The sequence below is a fragment of the Sylvia atricapilla genome, chromosome 1 (genome assembly GCF_009819655.1).
Source record: "Sylvia atricapilla isolate bSylAtr1 chromosome 1, bSylAtr1.pri, whole genome shotgun sequence".
Taxonomy (NCBI): domain Eukaryota; kingdom Metazoa; phylum Chordata; class Aves; order Passeriformes; family Sylviidae; genus Sylvia; species Sylvia atricapilla.
Genome location: NC_089140.1, coordinates 101,742,802 through 101,761,683, shown reverse-complemented (window position 1 = coordinate 101,761,683; position 18,882 = coordinate 101,742,802). Strand labels below are relative to the sequence as shown.

General features: G+C 38.8%; 1 protein-coding gene across 7 annotated transcripts in view; it reads left to right on the top strand.

Annotated features, from left to right (window-relative positions):
- Positions 1-18,882, top strand: part of PTPRM (protein tyrosine phosphatase receptor type M) — a 440,879-nt gene that overhangs the window by 397,573 nt on the left and 24,424 nt on the right. For all 7 annotated transcript variants that reach the window (XM_066329240.1, XM_066329214.1, XM_066329205.1 and 4 more), the window contains one exon: positions 9,234-9,331. In XM_066329240.1, the coding sequence (XP_066185337.1) occupies positions 9,234-9,331 (98 nt within the window). The remainder of the gene's footprint in view (positions 1-9,233; positions 9,332-18,882) is intronic.

Here is an 18,882-nt window from a genome sequence, read left to right as displayed (position 1 = left end):
AAACAGCTTTCTTAGTGGAAAACACTGATTCAGCAACTGAAACTATCTGTTGGACTGCTCTCACAAAGACAGCTCAGGTTTGAACCATGGTCTCAAGCCTCCTGGAATAACCCTTAAGTCAGAGCTGTGACCTCAGGCAGAGAGCCAATACCTCTTGTTGCTGTTCCGTCTGAATGTGTTCATACTTGTACCTCAGGTTCCCAGATGAGTCCCCTATCATTCTTCTGACATGCTTGACTACAATTAAGCAATTAAAATACCTGTAGTACATAGAGAGAAAGAAGGTCCATGTGTGAGACCTACTTCTCTGTAGCCAGTACACTCCATTAAGGCCTCTAGTTACAATTACATTATTCAAAGCTTTTCTGTTTCATAGAAGAAAAAACTGAAGCCCACTGTCTGCAAGCCACTATCTAGCAGTGCTGTCATAAAAGCTGTGAGGTAAAGATTCAAGGCTCTGGCCCTCACTAGGGAATTCCTAACCCCCAGGAGCACTGCATGTAAATCAGATTTTGTAAGATACTGGATTTATGCAGTCTGAGAAAATGTTACTGAGAGAAACAGACCATTTAACATCTCTGCTGTGGGGCAAGCAAATTACATCAAAGAAAGAGTTCTTCAGTTAGATTGGATGAACAGCAATAAATTACAACCACACTGTTTTGATGTTGCTTTTTGGGGTTGGTTGGTTGGTTTGTTTCCTGCAGTTAAGATCAAAAAAAAAGCAGCTTTCTTGAGTGGCATAAGGGTGTATAAATGGACAGTAGTACTATGTACACTGCTTTTTTTTTTGCATTTGGCTTCATTTTATCTCAGGTTAACAGTTTAAATCTGGACAATTTCTGTTGATGCCAGTTCCTTTGTTACTAGTGTGGAGTACTTCTGTGAGTAGTCAAAGGGTATTGTGGAAATGTGCTGTTTATTCTTTGGGAAACCATATGACATTTTCATTTTATTTAGTTCAAATAGAACAAACTGAGCTAGTATTGGAAATCTAGCCATGGAGGAATGTCAATCAATAAGTGTGTAACCCTTTATTAGATGGAAACTTAGCTGGCAGCATTAGGTGTAGTGGTATAAAAATGTCTTAAATAGCACCTGTCAAGAGTGCACAAATAAAGTGTGGTCACAGCCTTTAAAATAAGTTCAGCAGTGACTTGTTTCTGAGAATGGTAGAAATACTAACATGGAGCAGGAACAGGTAGGATTATTCAGGAATGGTAGAAGCTGTCATGTTGTGGTTGCTGTGTATTGTACCAAGACTGTCCAGTGGCATTTCATGTGTAATGCACTTCTGCTGCAGTGGAGCTCCAGTCCTGGACTGGGATTTCTAGATAGTACCATAATGCAGACAAAATAATGCTTTGAGATGGGCACTGTTTCAGCCCAGTTAGATCTGTATCAATGGAGAAAAAATGTCATATGATATTCCAGAGAATAAATACCACATTACTCCATCTGACTAGCCACAGAATCGTTGCAGAATAGGATTAGAGGAAATGCCAGCAAAAGAAATGAGGCAGCTTTAGCCAACAGTTGCTGTGTATGTGAATATACGTACACTTAGAAAATATGCGTTTTCAAACTGATTATCTAGTTTTATGAAATGAGCAATTTTAAAGGAAAAAATCTCTGGAGTTATCAGCTTTATCATTGCTCAAAGGATAACATTTTTTTCAAGTATCTCTATATTAAACTGGGAATTCAGAATGGAGGGCTGGGGGTTTTTTTAGCTATCTGTGAAACACTTGCATTATTTCATAAAACAGTGGGACTCTGGCTCCCCACTACTGTACATTGTAAATAGCAATGATTTTATTTTCATTTTTGGAAAGATTTGGAGAGTTTACGGGTCAGTCTTCCCCTTCTTCTTCCTGTAAGAAGTCTAGTGCTGACTACTTGAATATGGGAGTAGGTGATATAGAAAGCCAGCCAAAGCACTGGTCAGTCTCATGGGAGCTATACATAAAATTTCCACATGCTCCACAGTCACTTAGTAATCTAAGCCTTGTTTAAAGCTAATGGGACTTGAAAGCACTTTGAACATTTCATTTTTTGAAAGCAAATTTTCACATACAGCAGTGTGCAGGCAGCAGGGCTGGCTGACTGGCTAGCTCAAAGCAGGTAGGATTGAGTTTGTGCTTGAAAATCAGCCAATTACTATTCACTGTGCTGTCCCTTGGCTGGTAATGAGAGAAGGCTGTGTTTTTCTAGAGCAAAGGATACAGTAGAAAGCCTCTACGTTGCCAGTAGCTGCGCTGGGCAGGATTTATCCCAATAAAGCATTTCAGTTGCTATATAAGCAGCATTTTACGGAAATGTCAAGCTAACAGGATTCAGTCAGATCTGTTTCTTATTGACAATCCATCTAAGTAAGGAAATAATGAAAAGCACATTTTAAATTCCTATTTCGGTCCTTATTAGCCCATTTTAGTATAGCTGAGGTGATCTACTATGGAACAGTGTTGCTGCATACTGTTTTTTTGGCGATAAGCATTGTGAGGTGGTATCGTTGCAAAAGGCCAAAAACAGAAATGGCAGACTGGCTGCAACTCAGATATATCTGACATGCATGGCATGTTCTGAAGCCTGAGTTAAAACTAGTGTTAGGAGAAAACAAACAATTTTATTTGCTTGCAAATTAAGTTCCAGTAGAAGTTTTTGCTTGCAAAATGGTATCTTTTCTCAGCTGACTATGAGGTCATTACTGCCTCTGCAAGCAGTTGGCTTCTCTTTGTGCAATCTCTGAATCTACTACAATAGGACAATTGTTAAAATAAGGTCGAAGACTGGGGCAGAGGTTTTTCCATACCTCACATTAGAGTAGCCATAGACTCAGGCATCCTTGCTGGTCTAACACACCTGTAGGGAAACCAGCCTCATTGGTAAGCCATCCACAACTTTGTTTATTTATATTTTTTCCAAGGCAAGAGACATTTGTAAGGAAGATTTTATCAAGAAATCCAGCGTAGCTGTATAATTACAATATGGCCCTGTTGAAGGTTATGTAATAATTAATACTTGTAAGGCTAAAGTTAGAAAGTGCTTTTCAAATGTCATCACACTCAACATCGGAATTAAATACAAATTCAAATTAAATAAATGGATAAAAGCAAAACCAAGTTTTTTTTTCTAGCTCCTCACAGGGATTTTATTTATTTCATTGAGATTCTTCAGTGCATAAAATGTGTATGACAGCTAGAAACTAGCAATTAATAAATAACACCAAAGCATTAGTGGCCAAGTTTTGCCAGTACAAATGTCTGTTGCTTTTTAGTGTGCTAATTGTTACAGTGATAGGCCGGGAGGAAACTTCAGTAAAAGTGAACAGGTGGATGGCACTGGGGTATCTTTTACCCTCAGTGCTGTCTTGGTTTCTGGAACAGACTTGGGAGGACTTTATTAAAGCTTTCATTATTATTTTCTTGAGACCTAAAAACATAAAAGAGTGATCTGTTTGCGTTTTGATAGCTAGTGATGAGCAGTGGGCCCATATGGTGTTGTGGTATCTTGACTTCAGCTTTATCTCAGATACCAAAATTGTTCATATAATAGAAACACACATACTGTGCCTATGAAAATGTTCTTTTGTAAACCTTTGAAATTAGTGTATGTTAGAGTAGAAAACAAATGTCTAAACCTATTTTGAGAGAGAAAAGACTGCATAATCTTTGCCTGAGTTTTTGAAGTTTTTATAGCAGAGTTTTGTTGTGGACTTCATAGAGGCATTAAATCCTTGAGACCTCCTGGAAGCATGAGTGAAAGTTCAACACATGCTACCATAACTGTTCAACAAGCATATGGTGAAGACTACTCCTGACAAATCAGCAGTTGAGCAGATCTTCAAAGTACCTTCCATTCAGAAACCAGCTCATTTGGGAAGGTGAATTCAGCAACAGCTGTACTGCTGTGTGGCCATGGAATTATAAAAAATACTGAACCAGCAGTTTATACTGCAAGTTGGCTAAGTCAGCACAACTGGGATCTGTACCTTTTCTTTATTGTAACCTGACTATTTTAGATAGAAAGGAGAAGACAGGTTACTTTCTGAAAAAGTAGAATTCAATCTTGAGACTCCTTAGCCTACCCCTGGTCACCTCAGGAGGTGTCCAGATTTGCAGAGCTGCTGACTAGTGATGAGCTTCCCAGGAGGTCATTGGGAGACTGACAGAACTGAACAGTCATGAAAATTTGGTCACATAATGATGCACCTGCAAATTCCTGTTGGTGAAATCTTGGGCGCATTGCCTTATTGGGTAGGGAAAAAAAAGTGTTCTGGTTATAGGAGATGTTCCCTTGCCTGCAGTCAGTGACATTTATAGTGTAAAGTGACAATTAGCTGCAGTTCATTACATACCTTTTTCTGAAGGGGTGTTTACCTCCAAACTCTAGCCTGGTTAAAAGAGCAAATAACATGTTCTTATGGATTATCAGATCTCTGGACGGGCAGTGCAGATTTGAAATTTTGCTTCCTCCTATGAAATAGATTATCCTACTAACAGCTACATCCGTCCCCAGAGGTATATTAGGAGAACAAGAGTTCTTGAATTTTTTTATCTACTACCTCATAGCCTGCTCCCAACATTTTATTCTCCTCTGGTTTTATGCCTTTGAGTGTATTTTAGACGATTTCTGCTGCATAATGGGTTTGAGGGTTTTTGACACTGTAGTTGCAAAAGGAATCATTGCTTTTGGGCTTTTGTTGTTATTTTTGTTGCCGTGCAGCCATATCTCTTAATAAGAAAACACTCACTGTGTCTCAAGTTCATTTTGAAGGGAACATACGTAGTAAAAGAATGAGGGCTAAAATGCAGCTCCAAGTAGGCATTTTAGCTAAGCATCTTTCAGTAGTCAAGCTGTAGGCAGTCACAGCAGCAAGCAGCAGGTTTTTGCTTCAGTAAAAAGTGAATGCAGTTATCATTGCTACCAGAAACCACAGTAACCAGTAGGGGAAGGGACCATTTTCTAATCACCTCCTTACGCAGTGTGTTTGTGTCTCCTCACTGTAAGGGGTATTTCTCTTTTCAAGATGGAGTTTAACTTCTGCAGGTATAAGTCTTGCATCTTGTCAGTCCCCTACCCCTTTCAGCACATATTTATGGCTCCCACTGCCCATGCGCTGTCCCTGGGGAGCCTTTGGAGCTTAAGGGTATTTGTTCATTTTCTGCTCATTTCTAGCTTTAATATCTGTCACTGAACTTGGTCTCTGGTGGACCAAATGTTAGCTTATGGATTTGACATTCTCTGCTAGAAAAAAAATTTTAGGAGCTGTTTGTTCCTTGTCTAAACTGCTTGCTTTTCTAGAAATTGAAAAACGACCCATAGATTTAAAAGTCCTATGTGAGTAAGTGCTGTATATGCTTCAGGATTCAGGCTTTACTTGTTTCTTCGTGTGCTGGCTTTATTACCTACACCTAAATGCTTTTTCCTGCGTTTTGGGCTAGTTCATCACATTCCAATTGATCACATACCCCAGTAGCAATACCAGTTATTACAAGTGGGTCTCACAATAGAAAGCAGAAATAGAGGCACTAGAAAACTCTGGTTACAAAAGCAGCTTTAAAGAGTCTAAACCATTCATAAAAGCTGTGTGATGTTCCATTTCCTAATACGATTTTGTTCCCAGAGCAGCAACTAACTACTGCTGGTAATAGAACCAATGGCTGTAATATATACAACCAATCGTTTCTGTTGAGTTTTTTCAATAATGCGTTAAATTAGCTAGGGGTTTGGAGGGTTGATTTCTTTTTCTTATTTTCCTTTGCTTTTCATCTTCTGGTTGCAGTGTGTTGCTGATCTCTCTTTTTCACAGCAAAGATCTTCGATACCAAGTTCTGTATTGTGGAGCTAATGGGGTGTGCTGCAGGCTTTCTGTTGGGTATCACAGTACCTTCTCTTCAGACCTTCTCCTTCTGCAGAGGGGCAACTGCTGAGAGTAACCTTTCTGCCTGTTGTGCACACATCTGTTAAGCTGATGCTTAGAACAGTTATAGGATCTTTCTGCCCCTACCATGAGTCTCTGGAATCAAATCTTTCAGTTCTTCAGGACACTAAATCCCACAAACCTACCTAGCCTCTAAAGCTTTTCAATTCTCGCTGGAGACAAGTAATTATTTATTCATATGTTAGAAAATATCTTTTAAAATGTCAAGAAGAAAAAAAAGGGGAGGTAGAAGAATTACTTTCTGAGACTTTAGGATAAGTTTTGGGGTGGGAATTTTTTTCAGTGTCCTGAAGGGGAAAGGAGTTTGGAGGCTATAACTCAAAATTGTGCCCGAAAAGCAAGAAAATATGTGAGAACATAAAAGGAAAGCAGGAAATCCTGCCAAGCACTTTTAATTATGATTGTCTTACTTGGATAGTAAGATTGACAAGAGCATATGCAGCACTGCAGAATAGGACATTTCTTCTAGAAGTACACTTAGAATCAAGTTTGAAGGACTTGTCGTAGCTCATCTCTTTCTCTGGCCTGCCAAAAAACCCATTAATTTTCATAAATAATTTTTTTCTTACAATTTATTATCTTTTTTTCTTTATGAGGAATGCCAAATTGAAAATCTACAGGAATAAATTAGTGTTTAAGATCTCTTCCCAGTTGTAATTTGTGAATTCCGGATTTAAAATGTAGGAATCTCTAAATCACAACACAAATTATGCAGTCTGTCTGGGAAAAAAGAAATCAGGATTAGATTGTTGCAGGTTATCCCAGAGCTGTCCAAAAGAAATGACTGTTACAATGTAGGGCCCAATTGTCTTGTATCTCAAGTGAATCTGTGATCTGTGGGAAAGAAAACTGAATTAATACATAAAACTTGTTACCACACCCCACAGTTTCTCAAACATTCTGGCTTCTTGCAAGGAGACAGGACCTGTGTAGACAGAAGATCTTTTCTTAACTTTTCTGCAGCATTACCAAAAATACACTCAGATTAAATTTATTGAAACATCACACAGTCCTATGAAGACAGAATGCAGGGAAGCCATCTAGATTTTTCTACATTAATCCAGGATTCTTGAAGCAATAGTGTTGTTCTTTTTTGTCCTTGATCAAGCATAATGTTATAATGTGTCATGAACTTGTAGGCTTTTTTCGGGACACTACTCTGTGGAAAACCACCTTTCCCTAATTCTGCTTTTAACGATGCTCCTTGAAAGATAACAGCAGTAGTAATTTAGCTGAATATTTGTTTCAGATTTGAGAGGAAGGAAAAAGCTATACAGAGATAGTATTTTCCTACAGTGAGTGGAATACTATGATTCCTTATAATTGGTAGGAGAGGCTGACACAAAACCTTTCCAATGCTGTCATGACTTTAATTGCCAAAGAAAGCTACATTGAATCCTAGAATATTAAAACACAAACACGCTAAACTTTCACTATAATATATACTAATTATATTACTGTGACATTCAAAATTGCTCTTGGACCATGACTTTATTACATATCCAGGACACTTAGGTAGAAGTAAAATGCTTGCTGTAAATTTCCGTATGATGGAGAGAGATTAAGCTCTTGTAATTCAGAATGAAATCTCACAAAAGTGTCGCCTGTTCTGTGCTGTTAATTAAAAGAAGAAAAGAAAGGTGTTCAGTTTTGCAGCCATAACATCAGCTTGAATTTAGTCATTTCAGAAACTGTAGTTTTAGATTCTGCTGTTAATTCTACTCTTAAGACCTTCTAACATTTCTTGTGTTCTAACAGTCATGGCTTCCTGTTGTTTTAAATGTCTCTTTCTCCTGTTACATGAAGAACAAAAGCAATTCAAGGAAACCTATAAGGAAATGAAAACTATAAGGAGACCTATGAAACTTGTAATATATGCATAATTTTTAAAGAGAGATAAAACAAGGGGGAGAATGCATAGCTTCTTTAAATGATATCTGCAAATTTTGGGTGGAAAAATTCTACTTTGGAATTGCTGAAAATAAATACAGGTTTTTTTAAATTCAAGAGTTTTAGTCTATTACCTTTTTCTTAAATTTTAAGTCTTAAGTTGTGTTATAACTGTCATGTTACTTGCCTAGTGAGTTGGCTTTGGCTTGCCTATCATATCATGGAATCACAAAGTCACCAAATGATTTGGGATGGAAGGGATCTTTAAATACCATCTAGTCCAAGCCCTCTGCCATGACAATATAGTAATAATATATTACTACATTTTCCACCAAATACTTAATTTCAAAGTGAAGATTTTATTTTCAAAGGAAGCTCGAAGTACACAACATGGGTGCCAAACTGCCCAGATCTGTCAGTGGTATCAATCTGTCAATCCCTATGGTTTGGTAATGCTTGAAGAGTGTTGGCTTCTTTACTAGAGGAACATTAGGCCAACACATTATCCATTTGTTCTCCAATTAGCTGATTCAAGTCATTCCTCTAAATAAGCTCCTAATTGTTTACTGCAATGTGACGGTTCAGTAATGGATTCAGTATGGATGTTAAGCTTATCATTTATATTGTTTACTCTTATTGGCTCAGTGACTTTAAAGCATTGGTTTAAAATTGGTGTGGCACAGTGAGCACTGCGAGTAAGACGTGTAGGCTGCAGACAGTATCAGGTGCACACAAAGAGATGTGGGGTTTTTCTCAACATTTTATATTTCTGTAGTATTTCCTGTGAGCTGGTACCCAGCTTCAGCACATGCTGGAGGAAGCCCTGTATGTTCATGAACAGAAGTACACAGGCTGGGGGAAGCACTGCAGAGGACCTGCTGCTGTGGCACATCAGGGTTCTTTGCCACTTTCCCCACTGTTTAGCAAAGGGATACACTGCAGCAAAAAACTATAACTTCTGTCTCACTTCAGGAACTACAATTTAGGAGCTGGGCTAATTTGATGGATAGTGTATACTAAGAAAAATATTAGAAACCAGGAAAGGCCACATAGTCCATTGGGGCTCATTTCATTCCAAATGCACCTTCCCTAGGTTATCATCCAATTGCTAAAAGAAAGAGTGATGTTATCCATTTTTTATAATTCCACTTCTGGGTATTATGGAGATAAATACCTAAGTGCTGGAGAAAAGTTAGTTCAGAACACTATTTCAGGAGAAAAATACTTAAATGCAGATAGGTAGGATGACAGAAAAGAAATTGACCGACCCTAAATGAAAAATATGATGATGGTGATATGAATATATGTGTACAGTCACGGTTTCACAGAGTTCCCCAGAGACAAGCTTCCAATCATGAGACTTTCAGGTAGTAACCTTTCATTTGATTTATTGTTTCAGGACCAATGCAGGAGACAATATATGACTTCTGGAGAATGGTATGGCATGAAAACACAGCCAGCATAATCATGGTTACTAACCTCGTAGAAGTGGGAAGGGTAAGTGGTTTTTGTACTTAAAAAGATTAAAGGCATCCAAGGTGTTTGCTTTCTGCCATTAAATAACAGACCAACAAGCTTCTAACATACTAAGTATAGCACATAAAATATGTATGACTGCCTGTGCTGAGAGGTTCGTTATCAATTGTTTTTAAATACGCCTTGGATGCTTGACTTTGATAACATTAGCACAATGAGAAAGTAACTGATAAAGCTGCATTCTCTAGCAAAGACTGACAAAGAGAGGGAGTGTCATATATTTGTACGTATCTCAGATATACCATTTCTCTTAAGAGAATCAGTACATTTGTTGCAGAACAAGGTATGGAATCATCTCTATTTTTTTAAGAAAGGCTGAGGAGGAGGGAGTCATTCTGAAACAGATATCTGAGAAAAGTAGTTAAACTATGAAATTGCTTCTTGGTATATTTCTCTTTACTGGTCTGGTTTGTTTGAGTTTTTCTTCCTGAAAGCCTTCTGGACTAAATCAGAAAAAATTAGGTTTACACATTTATACACTGTTCATTGATCAGGAGATCATGTTCTGCAGCTAGATAGTAAAGAAGAGCTTGAGTTGCCTGTTTGATACTATGTACTTCTCATTCTTTGGTTAGTAGCTTCTAAAGTAGGTCTCCAACTCTAGTTTTCATGGCTAATTTTGTTTTCAGCAAGTATTGAATAGAACCTTTTTCTTTGTTTCCCACAACTGTCAATAAGTGAGTCATTTCATTTACTGCTTTGTCAGTGCACTGCTGTCTTAGTTCCCATCTGGGATGTTTTTATCAAGAAAATTTCCTTGGGAGTTTGGCATATAGCCTTCATTCAATATGGAAAGAAATCCCACTGCTTTTGTGGGAACTACTGCAATTACTGTAAATCAAAGTGTTAAAATAAGAAGTTAAGTGCACACATCTTGGTTTGAGCAGCACAGTTTTAAGAGATGTTTTTAATTCCACACTAGTGGAGTATCTGATACCCCCTCTGCCCTGTGCCATTTGCATTAGGAGAGAGCACTGTTTATGTGGTATGAGTTAAAGTCCTTTTGAGCAAGTCCAGTTTTACAATCTCAGTTTGTTCTTCCGTATGTCCTTTGTGAGCTGATAATATAAATCCCAACATTTAGATATCTGTGTGCACAAGCCTGCTAACAGATCAGGTGCCAGTATTATTTTTAGATGTAAAAAAGATGGAGATTGTGACTGCAATTAACACCTGCTGCAGGAACACATGTACAACTAATTGCAGAGACAAAGAGAGATCATGGAGGCCGCTTTAAAAATGCAGTCCCTTGAGTGAGGAAGAAGGTGGAAATAGCTGGATGGTCACGTATCAGTTCAAAACGGAAGGATTTGTAAGAATAGAAAGCTCTCCAGCAAACCTCTTTGTTAAAGCTTTATACACATTCATAAGTGCCCAAGCGAACAACTTAAAAAGGGATGTTTTCAGGGTATGAATAAACAAGCCTGAGAGCAAAACCAGCATTCCGCATGAAACCACATACTGTTTTCCCAAAGTCAGTATTTGGAAGCACCAATTAGAGTGAACTGTCGGATGTCAGCAAGGGAGAGACCAGTCTTGGTGCCAGTGCTGGCAGCCTCTGCTCACAGCATTTAGGTGCACAGCATATTCCCACAGCAGCAAGGAATGGTTTGTGCCACCATGGAGATTTCTTCAGCGTGCAAGAGTCCTAGTGGGATACAGATCTGCAGGTTTGTTGTTTCTGGCAGTGGTAGAAATGACTTTGTTCTCACTTTCTCTGGGGGCCAGCATAGGTGAGATCAGAGAGCAGAAATTGAAATGAGCTTTTAATGGAAATAAAATCATATGAGCCACAGAACAATATACTCACTCCTCCATTGGTGTTTTTGTGCCACTCCCAGAGCTGGAATCATCAGCAACAAGGAGGCAAATTACAAACACACCATCTGTCCCTCAACCCCTAACACAAGCTCTGTGCCACCTTGAGTAGTAATGATTTTAATGGGCTTTTGGTAGCATTCCTGTAGGGCAGACTTAATAACCTTCCCAAACTTGAGGTTTGCTATTTCTGTTCCTACCACTGGTATAAGATTTATAGGGGTTTCTTATTTTTACTTTTTAATCGTGTTGACCCATTGTAAGCCAAAGAGGAAAATTCTTTTGCATTTTCAGGCAACCAGAATTTTCAAAATTTAACGTTTGCCACACGGTGTACGGCCTTCATGAATTAATCATTGAGGGGGCGTATGTGTATTTGTTTACCAGGACTGGCTGGATAGTCATTAAATCAGTGCTAGGAACTTGCTTCTTGCCCTGGAGCATTATGCATCAGGACTGTTTTAATTGCTGCTGGAGGAATCACCATGAGGCTGTCCCTAATGCAGGCACCTGCTGCAAATGACTCAGTCCCCACATTACCCTCCAGCAGGGTCCAGGTACATCTGCCAATATCTGTCATTATCTGAGGCACACTTGTCAGAACCACACATCCCTTTAAGCTCCTGTGTGTTCCAGCGAGGGACCCTTGTCAATGTTTCTGGCACCTGCAGACTGCTGTGCACCTGGTATTTAAATGGCACCGAAATGTGTTTTGATTGTTTTCTCTCTTTAATGAACCCACCTGAGGGACATTTAGCTCTTTATCTAGTAGCCTGTTACCCAGTCACTCACATCCACACTGCTTGTGTGCAAATTCCGAACTAGCTTCTGCTGTTACACTAATACATCTGCCAGAAGTCTTATCACAAAATCTGCAGGGCTCCCTAAGGAGACTTTTGTACTGATAATTTAAGCTAATGATTCCTAAACATATTTAGTCAGTTTTATGAAGACCTCATTAGAATGTGACTGTTTATTAAAAATCTAAATGAGGTCTCACAGTCATTTAGAAAAAGCACTGCTGAGTTGCATGAATAGTTCTTTGATAAAGGATGATGAAGTGGCTCTTAGTTAAGGTTGGCCTAGGTTGACATAACAACTTTTACCAAAAAAAAACCTGAACAAATAAGCAGCCCTTGAAGCAACCTTGAAAAAAGGTCTCTGTCTTCTTCATGCTGGGATCAACAACTTTTCACTCACAATGAAGTTCACAAAAAGAAAATGGCAAGTTATTAATGGTAATGATCCAAGAATCAGAATTTTCCAAGCTACACACTAATGGATGCAAAGCATAAACGAGAATCAAGATGCATATAATTACATCAGTGTGACAACAAGCTGTTTCAAAGTAATGTATTCTGGATTATATTAATGCAAGAGGCCTCCATGCCCATGTCTGTAAGTGGCAGAGCAACTGAAGATAGTAGAGTAATTTCAGGGAGCATCTTTACCTGGGTGATTTAGCATAATCTGGTGGATTAGTCTGTAGAAAACAAAAAAATTTTATCCAGTAGTGTGGTGATGTTATGATCACACAGGGTGATCATATAATAGACACAGAAGAACATCTTGCTTTCACTCCAAGAGACCGCTCTGGAGGGCAAACTCCAAAAGACACAGAAAAGTAATGGGAACAGGATCAAGGTGTTTATGTACTGGCCAAAGTCTCGGGTTGTTCCTGATTTGTTTCAGTGTTTGCACACAATGAAACCTTTCTGTCTTCCTTGAAGAGGCATGGTAGGAAGATTTAGAATATATTCAATTGTGCCATCTAGCTGTCAACTCCATCTTGCTCTTGTTGGGTTGGTACTAATACTTAGTTGGCAGAATCTAACTTGGCATGTCGCATTATTTGTCATTTTTCAGTAGTTGCTCTCTCTCCCGCTTGCATAGGCAGAAGAAATTTAGTAATAACTGCTAATAAATGCTGAAATGCACTGGCAAAATTCAGTGGAGGTGGTTATAAATAAATGCACTGCAAGGACTTATGATTGTCTATCATGCTTTTAATGTAACAAAGTATTCACAAACAAAATCACCATAAATACTAATAAAAAATAAAACGTCACCCCAGGAGCATAGTAATTACAGTAATTAGAGTTTCTCAATTATTATTCAGAATTAGAAAACAGCCAGTGCTAATAGTGTTAATAAGCACACAAAAGACCCTTTTTGTGAAAGGAGGCGAGGTTGACTGCAACAGAATGGATGTGACACAAAGGGGAATGAAGGTCAGCCACAAACTGGTAAATAGCCTCTATGCCTGTTCCCACACCTTTGTGCTACCCAAAGTGCCTCTCCCTACCATCTTATCCCTCAGGAGTGGTGTACTTTCCTGATAGTCAGTTCACACTCCTCCTAGGTGACATTTCTCTCCCAAGTGCCAGAGGGGCTGTATCTGCACACAGTGGTGGTTTAACTTTTCTTGGCTTGTTTTCCTGGACCTGTGCTTGCCATGTTATGTATGGGGCAATTCTCTTCAAAAATGGGTATAAGTCTGACTTTTCATGCTTAAAAGAGTATTGAGTTCCACATGACAGCGAGGAGACCCATATAAGAGTCTTCTGACAGAGGGAATATCTCCTCAATGCTGCCTTGCTATGAAAAGCATTACTTGTTGTAAGATAAATGGTGTCAGAAAAGGGTTGTTCTTCCTAGGAAAGCGTGTGTGGGCACAGCCCTAAGCAGCAGTATGTTTATGTCTTTGGGTTCTCAGGATGTGCAGCACTGGTCAGCATTCAAGAGACATTTCTTAAACAGATTCAAATATGTTTCCCTAAGAAATAAAACCCAAAATTCTTTATGATGAACCAGATCTTCTTCAGGTCTACTTGGTAATTTGTGTTACCGACAGAGATTAGACATCCAAGAAAAACTGCTGAACAAAACCCAGTCCAAACATTTATTACAGGAAACAGATTAAAAGTAAAAAAAAAAAACCAAAATCCTTATAGGAAATTTCAGCAACATAAAACCTGTGAAACTTCCAATTGACTTAGCACCTGTGCTTAGAATGAAAATGGAATTTATCACAAAGCTAATATTAAGTTTGTACTTACACATTTTAGAAGTTTTGAGAATCTTCCATGCAGAAGATCCTTCTCCTAAACAAAGATAAACACAAATTGTATTTGAGATTCAGATCACCCAATACTGTGATCTTGCAGAGGTGAAACACAGTGACTCTTCAGCATGTCTCACAAAAAGCACGTTTGTATTTAGTATAAATGGAAGAACACTCTGTCTAATTGAAACTGCCTCTAAATGTAATAAGCCAAATTACCTACACTGGAATTAATTCAGGATACTGGTGTTAATGCTCCTTAGGAGGTGTGCCAAAGAGTTTGTATGCATACTAGTGGCTAAGGTTTAATTTTAACTTTTCTATTGAAAGAAAGAAACCACATTTTGTAAATAAGAGGGGAAATGTTGTTATATGAATCCATCTGCTTCCTCAAGATAATTCTAGTCCCAGCTTCTTAAACCTATAAACAGCATCCTTCCCCATCCACCAAAATTTTTTCCTAATCTAGTTTACCCCCCAAAAATGGGACTTGTGCTTATGGTACATAAGCACAAGGTATTAGATTCTACTGTTATACTTTTGTTGTAATCCCAGTATCTCCTTTTGGGTAGAGGACTTAGATACTTTTATAGAATATCAATGAGAAAAACAGAAAACCAATGAAAATTTAAAACTATTGTTGATCTTTCAAGTCAGTGAACCATTCTAGTCATCAGAACAGATTTCATCTTTCTAGATTTTTAGCCAGAATTAACAAGTTTACATTACTGTATTATAATTAGTAGAGAAGAAGCCCTTAAGGAAAATTTAGTTTGTCATTCTTCAGGAAAGAGAAGGAAGGACTCTTTGCAATTTTTAAAAAAATACGTGCCCAGGTTAGCAATGTTAGCATCATTGAAACAAAACATCAAGCTGGAGACATTCAGCACTGTCCCGTGTCATGCAGAGCAGACATGGGTTCAGCTCTCAGTGTTTTGTTATATTCTCATCTCTAGTAAAAGCTATGTTTCAAAGAATGTTAATCAACACAGATTAATATCTTAATGCTCACTAATCCAATTGAGATAATTCACTTTGAGAAACTAACAAAAGAGGTTTACGGATACACAAATGCACTGACTCCTTTGCTGGACTAACTGAAGTGCCACCAAGGTGTAGGATGCAACTTTAGGTGCAGTTCGCCAAGAGGGCTGGCTTCAGGTTCTTACTTGAAATGTGAGGGCTAGAAAACTGGCTTCATAACTGCAAATCTCCTCACCTCAGCAGTCTCTTGAAATTATCTCTCAGTCTCTCTATGAAGGGAGAAGTATCCTGGAGGCACTGACACAGTTTTACTTTACCCAGTAAAGTAACATGTAGAGCTATCTGAGCTAACATCAGATGATCAGCTTTTAGAGCCAGAAGGCAATCCACTACGTAGGTGGTGCTCTGTACCCAGCTAATGGCGTGATTCTGCTCTTGGAATGGAAGCATGGTTCAGAGCGCAGGCTGTGCTGCTCGATGCAGGCACATCGGGTCCTTGGAGCACAGGATCTGAGAACTAGGGCCATGATTTCACAGTTGTGTCAGGAATGAAGACTGGCTTTGAGGAGTTTCAGCTAACCATCCTTCATCCTGGCATGGGACCACTCTTCTCATGTGTTCTGTGCTCAGCCTTTCTTCTTTGAGGGCTGTACCGAGGTGCACAAAATTACCTAAACGTAAGCAATGAAGCAGAGACAATCCATATTCCTCTATTGGTATTAACAGTGGAGGCAGGAACACTGTAACAACTTTACTTGGATTGCCTTACCCTAAAGCAACTCTTCTAGACCAAATCTTCTTTATGGTCAAAGGGAGGCCACACCACGGGTTTGGCCTGTCATCTTAATTTCATCTAACCCACTCTGCCAGGTTGATGGCATGATAACAGAATACCTGAGTCTTAAGAACAAAGGAATCACAGTCATTTTGTCAGGTGGAAAGCCTTTGTTTCTGGCTGCTGCTGGGCACACCCAGAAAGCCAACTCTTCTGGACCCACCAGGGCACCAGAAGCACCCACCAGGCAAGTTAGGGCTGCAATACTGGGGCAACTTAGGGCAGCAGAAAGTGGAGAATAAAGTCAGCTTTGGGTCGGCCCTGGAAGAAGTTAAGCTAGTAAAAGTTATGGAGACCTCTCTTCTCCACCCTGGCAGCTGTGAACAACGTAAAGTCTTCTGGCTGATTTCACAGAGACACATTCATCTCATGGTGCTAAACAGTATCTCAAATATTGCATTTCTCAATAGTGTTCCACTCCTCCTTTAGAAAACTGTAGAATGAAGTACAAAGCTAATAACAGACTTGCTCAAAAGCAAACAGAAGAAAATGAAAAAAAAGGAAGACTGGGGGTTTATCTCCTGTCAAAGGTTGTTTTATAACATATAAAATATTCTTATATCGTAATACATTTTTTGTTTGAAAAGTATTTAAATAAAAATACCTATTTTAGCTGAACTCAGCCAAATTGAGGTATCTGTTATCTGAGCTATATCTGTAAAACCTGTTAAAAATTTTATCAGTGAGCATGGTTGGCTGTTTCATTTTATAGCCAAGAGGTTTCACTTCAAAATTTATGTCTGACTTATCATCATTACTTAGTTCAGGATTAATTTTAAATTAGAATGTATAATACTACTCTTCAGTAATGACAATCCATGCAGGGCATAGTCAGTTATATCACCCTTGTGCTAAGAATATTTCAGAATCAAAGGAAATTGGAAACTTTGAATAATCAGTGTTATTTAAACTGTTCTGTATGGGCTGTATTTCACAGCCAACTCACATATTAAGTCTGTAATAGTACTCCTATTCCAAAATTCTGGGTAAATGAATTACTGTCCTGACTTTCCTACTGCCTTTAGCTACTTGTGTCACATTGCCAAGTGGTTAAATATACACCTTTGGAAGTCACAATTGGTGTTCATTAGCCATCCACAGCCTACATTGTTTGTTATATTTAGAACTAGCAACAACAACTTTCCACCTTCATTTTTAATTCTAATTCTCACACGTTAGACTATTTTACTGGGAGATGGAACTAGAGAGTGGAAGTAGATAATTCTCTTCTCCAAATTTCTAAAATTATTAGTAAAATAAACATGTTTGAAACAATTGGACAGTGTACCTTGGGATGAATAGATTAAACCAGAGCATTTTCATTATGTCTCTGGCAATCATCCTTTTATCTCATCTTGTGATGAACATCTGTATTTTTTGGCATGTTGGTAGGATATAAATGTGGGGTGTATGTGAACAAACTCTCAATTATAATTCTGCTCAGATGAGATTTCAAAATTATGTTTTCTGCTTTGAGGATGATATTTACTGTTATGGTAGCAACTATGTGGAAAGAAAAGATCTAGTGCGTTTAATATTCAGTTCTGGAATCATGTATCAATTATTTAGTTAAACCTTCTGTTAGTAAGGCTTTTTTGTAAAACACGTACCAAATGTTTATAAAATGGAAAAGATTCGTCAAGTTGTGGTAGCTGAAGCCATGCTAAAAAGAAAAAATGAACATATGCTACCAGCAGTGTTTCTCATATTTAATGAGTAAAACCATATTCTATTTTGTTGCAATTGTCTTTTCTTGTACAAATAAAGGCCCTGATCCAGTAAGCATTTATAAAGGTGATTATTTACAGTACTTAATCTACTTCTGTCTTTAAGACACCTTTGCATTTGTCTGGGTGGTCCTAGAGGAGATGGGAGATGGATCTTTAAGTATTTACTTGACTTTTGGTTCACCAGGAGTCCATGAAGTTCTCAGGTCCAGAGCTCAGCACATGCAGAGCATTACAGAACAAGAGCCAAAAGTAGGAGAAAAGCCTAAATTAAAATAAAGTTGGGTTTGGGTCTTTTTTCCTCTGCTAGAGAGTGAATCATCAGCTGGTCTGTGGCTCTGACTGAATTCTGGCATGGTTCCCATGGCTTTTACCACCCCTATTCCACTTGGGAGAGTTTTCAGGAAATTGTGTTGTCATGGATCCTTCTGCTCAGCTCCAGTCTGCTCCGTGCCCAAAATCCCCTGTGCAGCAGAGTAAGAAATCCCTGGCGGGTCCAAGCTGCAGGAGGCACAAAAGGCTATAACTTCTGTGCAACATCTCCCAGTGCTCCCCTAATTATTCCACTGTATTATCTTAAATAAGGTTTAAAAAAGAGTGGAGTCAAATCCAGCAGTTGAGGCATAAAAGCATGGGGACTGTGCTCTTCTAAATCAGTCTTTCCGAATTGTCCTTAGTTCTTAGCCGTAATCCAGACAGTCTGAACTTACCAAGTTAAAAAACAGGCAATTTTATTCAGCCAAGGTTGCTCTCCCCCTTCCCCCCTCCTCCCCCCTGACTGTTTATTTTGCTAAACTAGAGCTGTTTCAAGGATGGCAGGCACCCATCAGAAAGAAACAAGGCTAAAGTTAGCAACAAAGAGGCGTGCTGATGAGCAGTGCTGTGCCTGGGATCACGGCCGCAGCTGCTCCCTTCCTATGTGCATTGGCCCTCTCCGTGTGGTTCAGGTTCCACCTATGGAACGGATACGTGAACAGGCAGCAAAAGGGAATCAGCTCCAGAGAAGGGGTTGTCAGTATGTTGCTCCAGCCCAGAGGCTGTGTGAATTCTCCCACTCTTCATGAAGAGTCAAAAAGTCGTCTTA